The sequence below is a fragment of the Onychomys torridus genome, chromosome 4, assembly GCF_903995425.1.
Source record: "Onychomys torridus chromosome 4, mOncTor1.1, whole genome shotgun sequence".
NCBI lineage: Eukaryota > Metazoa > Chordata > Mammalia > Rodentia > Cricetidae > Onychomys > Onychomys torridus.
The window spans coordinates 76227320-76242572 of record NC_050446.1 but is presented as its reverse complement, the minus strand read 5'-3'; the positions used below and the strand labels follow the sequence as shown (position 1 = coordinate 76242572).

At 39.9% G+C, this 15253-nt stretch overlaps 1 protein-coding gene across 2 annotated transcripts in view; it reads left to right on the top strand.

The window, feature by feature from the left end:
- Nucleotides 1-15253, top strand: part of LOC118582145 (intraflagellar transport associated protein) — an 87928-nt gene that overhangs the window by 8620 nt on the left and 64055 nt on the right. For both annotated transcript variants that reach the window (XM_036184749.1, XM_036184748.1), the window contains exon 2: nt 8691-8842. In XM_036184749.1, the coding sequence (XP_036040642.1) occupies nt 8710-8842 (133 nt within the window). In that variant the 5' untranslated portion in view covers nt 8691-8709. The remainder of the gene's footprint in view (nt 1-8690; nt 8843-15253) is intronic.

Here is a 15253-nt window from a genome sequence, read left to right as displayed (position 1 = left end):
GTAAATTTTTAATTTTGAAATAATCATAGGTGGCTAAAAGAAAGGTACAGAGGAGTCCCATGCATCCTTTGTCTAACTTTCTGCAAAGTTAACATCTTGCATAACTAAAATGAAATTTGGTGGGAGCCACAAAATTTATTTGAATTTCATCAGTTATGTGTGCACCCATTTGTGTTCATATGTCTCAATTATATCCTATGTAATTTTGCATAAAAACTGCCACACAGTGATATTCAGCTATATACCACAATATTTAATATTCATCCTTGTTCCCTCCACTCCCCTACCCTAGTAACTATTAATGTGTTCTCCATTTCTATAATTATATATTTTATAAATGTCATATAAATGGAACCATGGGATACATATGTACTTTTTGACCTTGGCTTCACCCAGAATACTTCCTTTGAAATCTAAGTTGCATGAATCAACAATTTGTTTCCATCTTATTACTTAGTAGTATTCCTTGGTGTGGCTGCACCACAGTTTGTTTAAGCATCACCAGTTAAAGACAGTTTGTTTAAGCATCACCAGTTAAAGGGTGTTTGGATAGTTTCCAGTGTTTGGTTGTTATGAATGAAGCTGCAATGAACATTAGTGTACAAGTTTGTGTATGAACATACTTTTGTATGTTTCTGATAGCTATGATACCAGTCATTCTTTCATGTTTTTAATTTGCCATTTGTGGGTTTTCTTTGGTGAAGGGTCCATGCATGTCTCTTGTCCTTTGAAGTTGATGTAATGCTGGATTTCAAGAGGAATTTCCACATTGCAGATGCTGCTCTTTTTTTGAATATGTGGTTTGTTAATATTTTCTCCCAGTTTTACTTTTCATCTTAATAGGTTTTTGCAGGACACTTTTTGCTCAATGAAGTTAATCAGATTTTTCTCTTGTGGATCATGCTTTTGGGTTCAAGTCTAAGAATTACTCTTTGCCTAGTCATATGACCTGATGATTTTCTATTTTTCCTATTTTCTTTATAACATATACTATTTTGCCTTGATCTGTTGTTATTTATATTTTTCCTTCATTTTAGTATGCTTTCACTCAATTTCATGTTATTGTAATTTTAAGGTCATCATTGATTACTTCTTCATAGTCATTCCTGTTAGGAAAGCGGGGTCTTGTAAGGAAGGAATAAGGAACTTTTAAACCTCTTTAGGAAGGAACCAGAAGTGTGTGTGTTGAAGCAGCCATTGTGATATCTACAGTCATGTTAAGCACTTACTAAGCCCACACTTTTGAAACTGTGTGAAGTCTTTAGTGTGGGTGTGCTCTTACTCTTTTCCATAAGATGATATGTTTGTCAGGGAAAGTGGACCTGGAAGACAGCACATCTCTTTTGAAACTGTGAGGTCAACAGTAATCCCAAAGCCTTTCCTACCTTCTCCCAACTGCTTCCTTTAATATTCACTGCAGAGGGTTATTCCTGGGGGATCTAGGCCCAGATGCTTATACTCTCAGCCTTTGGGTGTTAATGAAGCCTTCTCTGGCTTTCATGTATTGCAAAGGCATGTCACTAGAAGTTTGCAACTTGAAGTGTGGTGTATCCTTTGATGCTGGAGTTGTCTACTTTTATCTCACCCTGATGAAAGAACAGTAGAGGACTGCAGGTTCTTTTCTGTTTTATAAGCTATGTTTTGTTTTATATTCTTCTGTCCTCTGATACCTTCCTTTATTTTCCTAGGTGTATTTATAGCTCTCTATTTATATCTATAGATTTATTGGTCTCTATTGTGTATGCACATACTCATCTCCTAGGTGTATTGAATTTAAATAAGTTGTGTTGGAGGCATGGGTCCACTTATCCAACATTAGTACTGTTTTTTGTTGTTGTTTTGTTTTTATTTTTCCTGGAAACAATCATGTATCAGAGTCAAGAAAGATTCCAAGTAGAAGGAAGGTTTCAGCTGTACTCTACCGTTAGAAGGCCACCAATCACTTTGACTCTTGTTTAGTTTTCTGACCTGAACACATTATCATGTTTTGTTTTCCCTCTCCTACGGTAGTTGACAAGTACCCTTTGTCTTTCTCTTTTAGATTATAGTTTAATTACAACACTTCACCCTTCCCTTTCCTCCCTCTAAACCCACTGATGTGCCCCTGTCCTTTCTCCCTCAAACTCCCAGTCTCTTTGTTCACTAGTTCCATTCTTTTTTAATGTTCCTGCTGGTTTCTTTGTGTTCATGATCGTAAGCATTTCTTCATGGTTTGTAACATGAGAACTGTACATGACAGCTCTTCAGTGGCATCAGTTGACAAAGAAGGGTTTGGATTCTCTGGGATTGGAGTTACAGGTGGTTGTGAGTTGCCTAATATCCAGGAAATGAACTCAGGTCCTTTGGAAGAGCAGTAAGTGCTGTTAACTTCTGAGCTACCTCTCCAGCCCAGAGCATCTAAGTTTCTTCCTCTCTTCTTGATGTGATGTATAAAAGATTGGAAACGGCCGGGCAGTGGTGGTGCACGCCTTTAATCCCAGCACTCGGGAGGCAGAGCCAGGTGGATCTTTGTGAGTTCGAGGCCAGCCTGGTCTACGGAGCGAGATCCACGAAAGGCGCAAAGCTACACAGAGAAACCCTGTCTCGAAAAACAAAAAAACAAAACAAAACAAAACAAAACAAAAGATTGGAAACGTAGGGGCAAGTACAGAGTGGCTGCAGTTCAGTCAAGGAGGCCACCTCTTCACACCTGGTCTTTTCTACCTTATGAACCAGTCACAATCACGTGGTTACAGTACAGTTCAGCCTTTTGGAGACTAGACTGTTTATACTAATATGAAAGGACAGCCACCCTGTGACATATGAAGGTTGATGGCTTTGTTTCCTTAGGTAAAGTCAATTACATTGCTACTGTGTCCTCTCCTTCATCTCCTTCAGTGGGTTTTACTTCCCAGAACTATAACACACTGAAGGTAGGCTCTGAGAAACCTAGTACAGCTCCTTAGAAGTTTATTATTGTTTTCAAGTTGCAATGGGACACAGCACATTTTTTATTTTATTTATTTATTTGTTTATTTGTTTGTTTTTGGTTTTTTGAGACAGGGTTTCTCTGAGTAGCTTTGCACCTTTCCTGGAACTCACTCTGTAGCCCAGGCTGGCCTTGAACTCACAGAGATCCTCCTGCCTCTGCCTCCACCGCCCGGCCACAACACATTTTTTTAAAATTATTAAATATGTTTATTTATTAAAATTTTTTTCCATTTTACATACCAACCCCAGTTCCCCCTCCCTCCCTTTCTCCTGTCTCCTCACCTCCCTCCCACTCTGTCCCCATCCACTCCTCAAAATGGGTAAGGCCTCCCTTGGTAGTCAACAAAGTCTGGCATACCAAGTTGAAGGAGAGCCTAGCCCCTCTCCAATGTATCAAGGCTGAGCAAGGTATCTCACCACAGGGAATGGGCTCCAATAAGCCAGTTTATACACCTGGGATAAGTCCTGGTCCTGCTGCCAGGGACCCCACAAACAGATCGAGTCACATAGCTGTCACCCACATTCAGCGGGCCTAGTTCGGTCCAATGTAGGTTCCTGAGCTGTCAATCTAGAGTCAGTGAGCTCCAACTAGCACCGGTCAGCTGTCTCTGTGGGTTTCCCCATCATGTTCTTGACCCCCCTCTTCTTCTTTTTTTTGAATGTCAAATGTCATTTATTGAAGGAGGGAGGAGGTCTGAATACAGACTTAACAGCACAATAGGGGAACCCCGAATGGCAGAAATTTGCTTCTGATGGTTTGTTTTTTTTTTTGAGCTGAGGATCGAACCCCAGGCCTTGCGCTTGCTAGGCAAGCGCTCTACCATTGAGCTAAATCCCCACCCCCACTCTTGATGTTTTACAATCTTGCATCTGAGCAGTTAACGCCCAATATGCTAGATTCACAGTGGAGGAGCATCCTTTAAGAATTCAGGAGGGTGGAATCACGCAGGGAATTGGCATATGGAGGATATCAATGTCAAGGTCAGCAAGCAAGGCAACAGTTACCCAAAACGGGGGCCAGGGACCTACAGGTCTCCCCCTTTTACTAAAAAATGAGCTTCTGACTTAGGTTGCATGGGACGTCAGCAGGTCACCTTACCGGTCATGGAGACACCTGTCCAGGCCACACAGGTGTTCTGTCTTAGGTTGGTGAGCACCCCCCAGGAATTACCCATCTCTGAATACTCATTATCATACAGGCTCAATTGCCACAGCACATTTTTAAAAACATTTTTGCAGACATACAGCCCTCCATGTTGTTAAGAAATCAGGCGATGCACCATGAGAGAAGACTTGTTTGTAGGGGTCTGTATCTTAAAGCTTCACACTCTCATCTCCGACATTTGCATTTTGTTGGGTGAGTTCATTGCACTAGGATCAGAAGATAGAAATCCAAGATGTGCTGTTGGTGGTGATGACATCACATTCCACATTTTATTGGCCTATTTGTGTTAGTGCACACAGCACTCTGCTTATATGATTGTTGGCTTCATTACTTGATAGTACACAACAGGACCTCTGGGGGGTGATGGGATTTTCCTCTCTTGTCTCTCAGTCAGGGCAAAGAGAGAAGCCTTTTCCTAACCATCTGGTTCCCAAGTGACATTAGTAGTCAGAGCAGAGCAGTGAATATTCTCTGTTTTCATTCTAAGGCTTTGATGGTGAAAAGTGTTGCTTATGATTTACCAGTAGCTATTTATATGCCTTTACTTACCATTACATTCTACACCTTTCATGTGGTGCTCAAAGCATAAAACAAAACCAAGCCCCCACCCCCAAATGAATCTTGTTATCTAGGCAAGCCTCTATTTCTCTTTTTTCTTTTAGAAAAATATTTCATGGTAAAAATACGCTAGCATGTGGGTGGTAAATGAAAAGCATGCTTCCGTCTAGAAAACCACTGGCATTTACATAAACCACCAGACTGTCTGGTAAAGGGTGATCTGCTTTGTCAGTCTCTGGGGACCTTTAACATTAGGTTCCTAATGCTTTTCTAGGTAATGAAAAGTCTAAATTGGATGATGGATACTCGTTAAATTCTTCAACTGTTGACAGTTTGTGAAAGTCTTAAAAAAGCCAATAAATGCCTAGATTGTTACAAACACAGAAATGAAATAAGAAGCCTTGAAGATTTTTTTTAAAATCTCTGTGCAGTGTATAGCCTGTTCATCATTTGCCTTTGGTAGTACTGAGATACATTGAGGGTAAACATTCAAAATATATCAATTGAAACTTTGGAAAGGAGCCCTAAAGGAATTTCTGTGACTTTTTTTGTTTGTTTTTTGTTAAACATAACTGTGAGAAGACATTTGCAGCAGTAGAAGCCACAGCTTGGCCATTTTTGATGCATAGAAGTGGACCAGTTAAATGCTTTGAGGAAGAGATTATTGGTATGCTGTGCTCCAGTTCTGGAAAAGTAGACAGATGTTGAGATTGTTGTGTTTCCTATATGTCCTGCTGATAATGAAATAATAGTCACTGATCTGGTGAGGTTCTTTGTTGGTATTTATTATCTATCAGTTGCAGACCTACCTTAATAAGCTATACATCACTGAAGCCTGGGCAATGGTACACATGGGTTTGTTGTAAGTGATGACTTTTCACGTATCCAACTTTTCAGACAAGTAGCTTGAAACAGTGCCTTTCATTTGAAGTCAATACCCAAACTTATTGTTTTCATTTGGTCCACTAGCATCGTGCTTCCTATAGGATTAGAATGTACAAGGTGTTATCTTGCATTCAAAGCCAGAGTTGTCACGGTCAAAGTGATTCTCTGCAGTCTCCTTCCTCATTATCATCAGGAAGGCTACCTTTCCTAAAGTAGACACACGTTCATCCTCAGTACAGTCTTGTGAGCTTCATAGAGCTTCATGGTTCTGTAAAACCCATAGGTTCACATGTGTTTCAGAATGTGTTGGATCTTAGTAAGGTAGGTGGTACATATGACATGTATTATACAAATTTCCAGGTGGGCTGGGAAGTCACCCCAAATGCAAGCCAATTAGTTTTTTGGGGGGTGGGAGGTGAAACATGATTAGTCACGCTGGGTAGAAGAAATAAGAACCACAAATACTCTCATGTTAATTTGGGTCAGGTCTTATCAGTAAATGAGTTTGGACATCATCTTCAGAAAACACTTTTACCTCCTTAGTATTTAATATTTAGAAGTGAGGTTTAGGAAACAAAGCTGAGTCATGACAGTGCCCCTTCCTAGATCAGAGGAGATAGGTCCAGAGATGCCAAGTAACTTTCCCAAAGTTGCCCCTTGTTATATACAAGGAGCAGAGCTAGGCTGTGACTGGGTAGCTGTTTGAAAGAACAGGCTAGATTTTGACTTCCTGATGTGGTGGGATGCTATGGATCTTATTCTGTTAAAAAGCTGTTCTTTAGCATACACAAAAAAAATCTGTTTGTAGAGAACAGCTTATATTTCCCTGTTTTTGTAAAAAGTGTCTATAATCATAAACATTGTAGGGAAAGATTTAGAAATATATTTACTAGACTTCTGACAGCATTTACAGGTGGGATTGGTGGGGTCAGGGGACAGTTAAGAATATCTTTAATGCTTTTTACCTTACACATCCCTGTGTTGTTTATATTGTAAATGGTGATGACATCTATAATAGAAAACATCTAAAATGGAAAGTGGGTGAAAAATGTTAGTAGCAAGGAACAGATTTTTATTCCTTTTTAAGTGAAAGATGACCACTGACACCCCCCCCCCCCCCCCGAGACAGGGTTTCTCTGTGTAGCTTTTGCACCTTTTTCCTGGAACTCACTTGGTAGCCCAGGCTAGCCTTGAACTCACAGAGATCCGCCTGGCTCTGCCTCCCGAGTGCTGGGATTAAAGGCATGCGCCACCACCACCAGGCTGTAAAGATGACCACTTTCTAAAGATTGACTTTTATTATTTTTAATTGTGTGTGTATGCATGTGTATTGTGTATTTGTGTGTGTGTGTGTGTGTGTGTGTGTGTGTATGCGCGTGTGCGCTCCTGCAGAGGCCAGAGGCGTCAGTGTCTCCTGGACCTGGAGTTACAGGCAGTTGTGCGCCTCCAGTTGTGGTGCCGGGAACTGAACTCTGCTCTTCTGTACAAGCAGCACTAGGGAGCTCTCTCCCCAGCTCCAGATGTTTATTCTTGTTTCAGAAAAATATAAAGGAGTTTGGTGCTGTCTTTTCTTACCATATAGTGTGGTGATCCCCTACCCCCCCCTTTTTATTATTCTGCATGTATTACTTTGGCAGTATTTATTCTTCTTTTTAATGTAGATAGTCAATTTTCCCAAAGTTTTATGAAATAATATTTTATACATGATGAATGGAATTCAACCAGATATGATATCATGAGTGAAGACTAAGTTCGAACTGCAAAGAATAAGGCAGTTAGGAGCATGAAAAATGAGTTATGTGTGAAGGGGCCAGTGGTGCTGTGAATGTGATGTTAGTTGAATAGAATGAGTGCAGTCTTTAGATTGTGAGAATTAGTCCATACCCAGACCATGTTGGAGTCTCTGCTCCAGTTTGCCATATTGTAAACACATACAGGTGATGTGTTATCAAATCTTTCCCAGTCCACTGACCGAGGGCTTGATAGGGTTCTTGGAACTCCCTATCCAGGGACAGGTGAAGTCATTAGCCAAGTTCAGTTGAATTTTGTCAAGTCTAGTTACATTTTGACCATTGTACCCGTTCAAGTGAGCACCTTTAGTTCACATTAGGTGGCCAGCTCTACACCCTAAGGTCTTAAGTACTTGGGATACAAGTATGAGAAGATACACTCAGTCTTTCATGATTATGGGTGTAAAAGCAGATAAAGAAATATGTATAACTCCTCCTAGAGAGTGTGCTAAGTGTATAGTACATGGTGGCATGAGAAGTCACAGCCAGCTCCTCCCATTATGGTGAGAGGGATGTGTGTGGGCTGCTCAGAGAACCTCAACTCTGAACTCAGTTTTGGAAAAGAAATGTCTCCTAAAATAGGATGAGAAGATTGAGGTGGTTTAGTTTGACTTTGTTCAAGGATGTCAGGTATTAGAAGGATTCAAATTATTCAATATAACCTCACTGGCTCAAGGAACATTTGGGGTAGGTTCGGGAGACAGACTCAGGCTCATTTTTAGGTGTTTGTAGTAGGGTTGCCAATGGCTTCACTGGAATGTCAGAATTTTCAGACCTGCCACTTCTTGCTAGCCATACTGCTGCTGTGGTCACAGTAGATGGAGTGAAGCATGATTTGCTGTTTTAAGGGCTTGAGTTCAGGGATTGGGCAAGTATGTTTGGCTCTGTGAATTTGCCTGGCATTGTGGAAGCTAACACTGAAGCTCTTAGGACAGCACCCCATTCATAGTAAGAGCTAAACAAGTTACTTTTCCATACCAGCTCCAGTAGTCATTGCCACTGCTGGGGTGGTGGTGGTGATGGTGGCTGTGGTCAGTAGATGTCCTGGAGATTTTCCTCACGTCGAAAGATTTTTAGTTTCTAGTGAAATTATGTGACACTACTCCTGTGACTTTAGCATATACTGTGAAAGCTGAAATCCAAACCCAAATAAGTGCAGTTAGCAGTTCAGCAGCACAGAGTGTGCTGACGCTTCTAGCCCTTATGCTGGAGTCCAGTGCTCCAGCAGCCATTCATCACCTGCCTGCTGGGCCCTGCGCTCCTCCACATCTCCTTGCTGAAGCTGCCCTACTCGCTAGCTTCTGCTTTTCTTTGTCTTATAGAGTGGCCCTGTGAATAGGAATGCCTTCGCACATACTGAGACCGGAGATGATGGATGAAGATCAGTTAATGAAAGAAGTCTTGGATAAGTTTGTTAATTGTCCTGAGCAAACATATGAAGAGTTTCTGAGCACTTTTACTCATCTTTCAAAAGGTAAAATAGTGAAGTAAACTTTTTTTCCATAATATTTTTATTGCTTATTTAGGAATTGCACATCACCAGCCCCGAGTAAACTCACTTCCTAGTCCTCCCACCCAGGTCTGCCAACTCCCTCACCCTTGTGATGTCCCGCCCCCCTCCCACCCACCCCCCCCCCCCCCCCCCCAAAAAAAAAGAAGAAAAAGAAAAGAGAAAAAAAAGTCCAACTTGTGTTGCTCATTTACTTACCCACAGTGGCCAGCCCCTTAAAGAAAGCTGAGTCCTTCCCCACCTGGAGAGCTACATGAAGTAAACTTTTTGCAGCAACAGATTTGGTATCTTCTCAGAAGACTCATGAACATTCATTCAACTCCTTAGAGCACATCGCTCTTACTAGAGACTTTGTTACTGGGAGCTATAAACACCTGTCTTTATTTATTCAAAAGGTGTGTTGCAGAGTCAGAGATATTTGATAACTACAGATGAGCTGAGAAATTATTAGCTGTACACTTCATTTTGTTTTGTTTTTTAAAGTTGTTAAAAGCACATTCAAAACCAAGACAGTCTCCATGCCTGGATTTTGGTGTGATCATTGACCAGCTATTTGACTTTGGCAGGGGTAGTTACCAGAAAGTGGGACTAATCATGGTACCTCCCTCAAAGGCTGCTCAAGACTAGGGACGCTATGCAGAACTGGTCATAGTGGTTAACACATTGGGTATGATGATGGTGATGCTGATGCTGAGGATGGTGCTGAGGTTTCTGTAGACAGGAAATATCCCTTTGACCTGAGGTAAGAGAGCTTGGATGGAGCCAGAAGTCTAAACTTAAAGTGTGTATTTCATTATATGCTTGCTCATTCTATATAGTGTTGGTTTTTAATTGAGACAACTCTTTTTTTTTTTTTTTTCCCCGGGACAGGGTTTCTCTGTGTAGCTTTGCACCTTTCCTGGAACTCACTTGGTAGGCCAGGCTGGCCTCGAACTCACAAAGTTCTGCCTGGCTCTGCCTCCCAAGTGCTGGGATTAAAGGCGTGTGCCACCACCGCCCCACACGAGACAACTCTTAAATGCTTAGTAATTTTATGAAAAAAAATTGATTCTAGATTTTAGGCCATGTGAAAAGATCTGGTGTCTGTGATTTCCCTTATAACAGTGTTAGCTGGAGCTCAGGACCCCTACCTTGGAGTGCTTTAGTTCTGTCTAGAAATGTGTGCACAGCTTGTTCACTCTTGTGCCTGCCTTGGAGTGCCTTAGTTCTGTCTGAAAGTGTGTGAATGCCTTGTTCACTCATGTACATTAGAGTTGTGTCCATCTTGGGTTCTGCATTCAGTTATCTTGACTTGCTTTCAACGTTTGCCATTTCTGGGCCATCAATACACATTTGAGATCTATGTAAGTCATGAACTCTCCACCAAATTGCACATTAGACTCCTCTGAGGCTTTTGGCCTCTGTTGTTACATAGTGCACTTGGCAGTTCAGCTGGGGCCAAGGAACCAGCATTTTCTAAAAGCTCCTCTGGCACCTTTAGTGTGTATCCATGGTTGAGAATAGGGAGTTTCCTGTCTGGAAGACCATGATCTTCACTGTAAAGCTCATCTCCTGATGTGAAATCATGACTTGTGATCTAAACAAATGCAAAAGTAAGGGAATTCTAATGTTTCGTAGTTCAAGGTATGGGTTGAGCACTTCTAATTTGAAAATCTGAAACCTGAAATTCTTCAGAATGATTCCAAAAGTACAAAACTCCACATCAGACCACATGTGCTAAGTTATAGTAAAAATACCCATGCATTAAAAATACTGTATGAAATAACTTTCAGACTAAAGTATATACATCATCAATGAATAGCAAGTTTCTTGGGTCCTTTTTACCTCTCAATCTCATTTTATATACATTAAAATATTCTCAAATCTGAAAAGGCCCAAAATTTGAAGCCTTTTCAGGTGAGGGTTTCTCATATGCTGTTGTTTTTTTTTCTTTTAAAAAATACTTTCAATTCTGACAGTATTGGACTCTCAGTGTAGTATTGAGCCGTATTTCTCCGATAGCCAAAGAATAATATCACTATCTATTTTGTTAACACGTAAACAAACCATGTAGGAAGGCTGGGAATTTTATTTATACTTGTGGGAAGTAGAGAATTTAGGGCTGCTGATTGATTTGGGAACCGTGTGAATGAACTCTTTGACATGATATGCAGATCATGTCAGGATGACCACTAGTCTGTGAATTTGGGCTTATTGCATCTTCTTGTTAATGAACTTGGGTTAGGAAGTTGCTTGCTTTCTCTGTGCCTTCTGGACCCAAACATGGCAGTATGAATGGCTGGCATGAGATGGTCCAAATAAAGATAAAACTGGAAGAATTAATTCAGTTTGAATATATATTACTTTAGATATTATTTGTATAGCTGATTTTCTTTTTGTGCCATGCAATTGTAAAACCTTAGCTTTAGCAGGCCCTTTATCTAGTTTGTCTTCAGATTCTGATTTGGTCATTGCATGCCGAGAAAGAAACTGCTTCAAATGTGGTGAGTTCCTTTTGAGTTCAGCATGGGGCCCCAAATTGAGCTGAAATAAATGATGATTCGAGCCGCATAAACTGTAGCTCCAAGCATACTAGCTGCTTTTCCCTTTCAAAATATCCCTAGGCGCCTGTTCACATTATAAACTAATGACCTGAAAAAATTCCTCTTAAAGCACAAAGAGTTGTATGTACAAAAATATGTCTTAAATCAGTAATTGTCCTGTTTCCCCCTTGGAACATTTAAATACCTCCCAAAAGACCAAACAGTACTTAGGTACATGGCTCAGAATTGAGTGATAGCCTGGATAGCTGATCCAGGCCGATATGCTAAGAAATTAGGTTGTTTTCTTAAAGTTCCTATCTCCCTGCCTTGTTTCTAGGCCCTTCATTTGTCTCAATGTGTTTGGTTCTTTTACATGAATCTTCCTGCTAACATGGTCATCAGGCAGACTAGGCACGCTTCCTCAGTAGGTTCAAGTTCTCGAGTCCATTACTATGTCTGTTGATTGACTGTTCTATTTATGTTTATAATAGTTATATGCCACAATGCTTATGGAATTCATTTTCTTTAGAGGAGTGTTAAGAGGGTCAGTAATCCTATTAAACTTATTTTTCTGGAAAAATTAAACTATAGGCTTTTTAAAAGACATTCACATTATTGCTTCAGACCCCTGGAAAGCAGCTGAAGAGTGTTAATATCGCACATAATTCTCACTACATTACACTGAAGTTGATTATATTTTGGAGGTTTTTTTTTTCTTTCCTTTTTTTTTCAACCCTAGATTTTAAACCACGGGACATATTTGATTATAAGTACAATGTTTTATCAAAATGTTTAGATATATTAAACTACTAGTTTTAAACAGACAGTTATAATTGAATTCTCAATAGCGTCTTCAGTTCAAGAGGATAAATTAAGTTGGAAGATATGTGTTAGAAATCAGAAATGTGGAGTTTTGCTTTTCCTATCGATAGAGACAGTATATGTTGTTGATCTTATGGATAAAGATAAGTACTAAGTTTCAGTCCTCTGTACCTCTTAATTTAAGAACTTTTTAGAATATCTAGGTGGAAGAGGCTTTTTCCCCCTATTTGTCAATTTGTATCATTGTAAAGGTTTTGAAAATGTGAATTTTTTAAATTAATATTCATTTAGCCTACTCAGTCTGTGGACCTTTAAGGGAATGGGGACTAGTGTGAGTCAATTAGGCTGATGGGGATGCTGCCCTCAGAAGATTGAATGTGGAGTAATTGCTAATTAACATGGGTGATTATAAGAAGAGCAACACTGGTCTCTGCCCTGTTCTTGGCTTCCTATCTTGACTTGAGTTTTCTCCCCACTGTGTTCTTGCACCATGTTGTACATGGCGACATCCTCCATGAAGCCCTTTCCAAGTCACTGGCGTCACCATCGACAGATACTGATCCTGTGTGCTAGAATTTACCAAACGATGAGTTACACAAACTGAATTTTCTAAGAATCCAGTCCCACGCATTTTAATATAGCAACAGAAATTGGACTAACATAGAGCATCACAATGATCACTAATTTCAGTTTCTAGTATTTACATTTACCTGCGCATGCACTCATGTACAACCTACAGCCATTGTTCTAATTTTGTGCTTTAGGTAAAATTATTAATTTCCATGAAAGCTTCCTATATTGCCCACCATTCATCTCTAAGTAGTTTAAGTTTGGAAACTAAAATGGAGGTTTTCCAACAGCGTCTCCTGTAGCCCAGACTGGCCTCAAACTTGCTGTGTAGCCAACTATGACTTTGAACTTATGATCCTCCTGCCTCCCCCTCCTGAGTGCTAGGATTCCTTGTGAGTGCTACCAGGAGACTGAAGAGAATCCACTGTAATTTTATAATTAACAACTCAAATTAATCTGTTCCTGGTTTTCTTATTATTTCCTAAAATATCTGGGGTCAGCTCCCAAAGGGACTCTCTGTGCCCTCTCCTTTAACCTGTTCTATCCTTACTAAGTAGAACTCAAAGATTTTATTTTCAGATCTTGATGGAAACGTTTATTTCTCACTTCTCTGTGTTTTTCTCATTTCATTTGCTATACTTTCTTCTTAGCCTTTTATTTTTCTTGTAGTATATCTTCAGGAAAAGACATTCCACACTAGTTAGAACATTCTGTGTTTGAGTGTCCAGGACAAATGGTGGTGTTCTGGGCTTAGAGTTTCAAAATCTAAACAGCTTTCTCCTTTGCTTAGAGTTTAATATCTTCTGCCATCCCAGAGGATGAAATCTGTGCTTGTCACTCACATGTGGTTACTTGAGGAGCTGTGCTAGCCCCCTACCTGACCACATATTTCAGGGATATGTGGCAATCATGTGGTTTGTGCTCACAAATACCTGCCCTGTCCAGCACAGTGGCTACTGGCCAGAGGTGACCATTGAGCACTTGAACTGTGGCTGTGCCATTGAGAATCTGGGTCTCAATATTTATTTATATTTAATTATTTTAAATATAAATATGATAAATCATACTCAGTTAATTTATTAGGATAAAAGTTTAAATGTGTTTGAGACAAATTGGCTATGTGAGTCACTTTTTAAAGGCAAAATTTTGGAAATCAAAGTAAAATAAGTATTTCTAATGAAAATTTGGCTTCTGATTTGCAGTATGCTACAACTGTAAAATAGATTTTGGATTCTGAAGACTCAATATAAAGATAGAATATATTGCTGGGTGTGGTGATCCATGCCTTCAATCCCAGCCCTCTGGAGGCAGAGGCAGGTAGATCTCTGAATTTGAAGCCAGCCTGGTCTGCAAAGTAAGTTTCAGGACAACTAGGGATGTTACACAGAGAAACCCTGTCTCAAAAAAAAAAAAAAATCAGCGATATTTTTTAATTGCCTATATTTGATATGGTTAGTAGTATTAAGATACTACATTGAAATGGATTTAAATAAAAACACGAATGGCAACTTCACTTTATTTTCTATCTTTTTCAAACATGACTATTTGAAAATTTAAAATCCATTGCATTTATGCTGAAAAATAGTTTTTAGACTTGGCTAGCTATCAGAACTAGCCTTTATGAAAGGGTTATGGTAAGTAACCCTTTATGCAAATATAGACTTTGAAGTTTGTTCTGGATTTCTGAAGTGAGTCCCTATCGTGAGGAACTGAAGATTTTTCTCTTTATGGGAGGGATTCTGTAGGTGAGGCAGGCAGCGCTGAGTCTCCCTGACTGTGAGGACCACTGGTCTAGATTACATTACAGAGGCTCTTATTGAGTCACAGGACTGTGCACACTCTTTAAGCTTCCAGAAAATTGCTCCAGTTTGTTTCTGTTTAAATTGTAGAGTTGGAAGAGACAGCCCAGTTCTCTCTGTTTTGGATTCATTTATTGGTATGTTCACCCATCATTCATCTCAAGAATCTTATTGTCACAATAATATGAAGGTATGGCCTTTACCATTCCTTTTTATGCCACAGGGACCAGAAAGTCACTGTACAGGTGTCAGGTCAAAGATTCAAATTCCAGGCAGCTGACCATCCTACTTCCCTCACAGAGACACCCAACAGTGTGAGTCTGTGAGAAAACCAGGCTGGCATACTGGCAGCATTTAGTGGTTACTAGCTCTATACTCTGCATGGTACATGGATCATCTTAATTTGTCGTGTATAGCCTAGTGAGATTTTTAAAAACTAATTTTTATCATTACCAGTTTACAGATGAACAAGTTGTAAGGTCGAAGGTGTGAAGTAACTGGCCATTATGGACCTGACTTTGTAACCCTAAAAGTTGTTATGCTGAAGCCCTAACCATAATATGGAGTAGATGTTGAGATAGAGGCCTTTAAAAAAGTAATTAGGTTTTACCAGTCTAAACTGGTTCTGCAATCTGCTGTGACTTTGGGGAATGGGGAAGAGA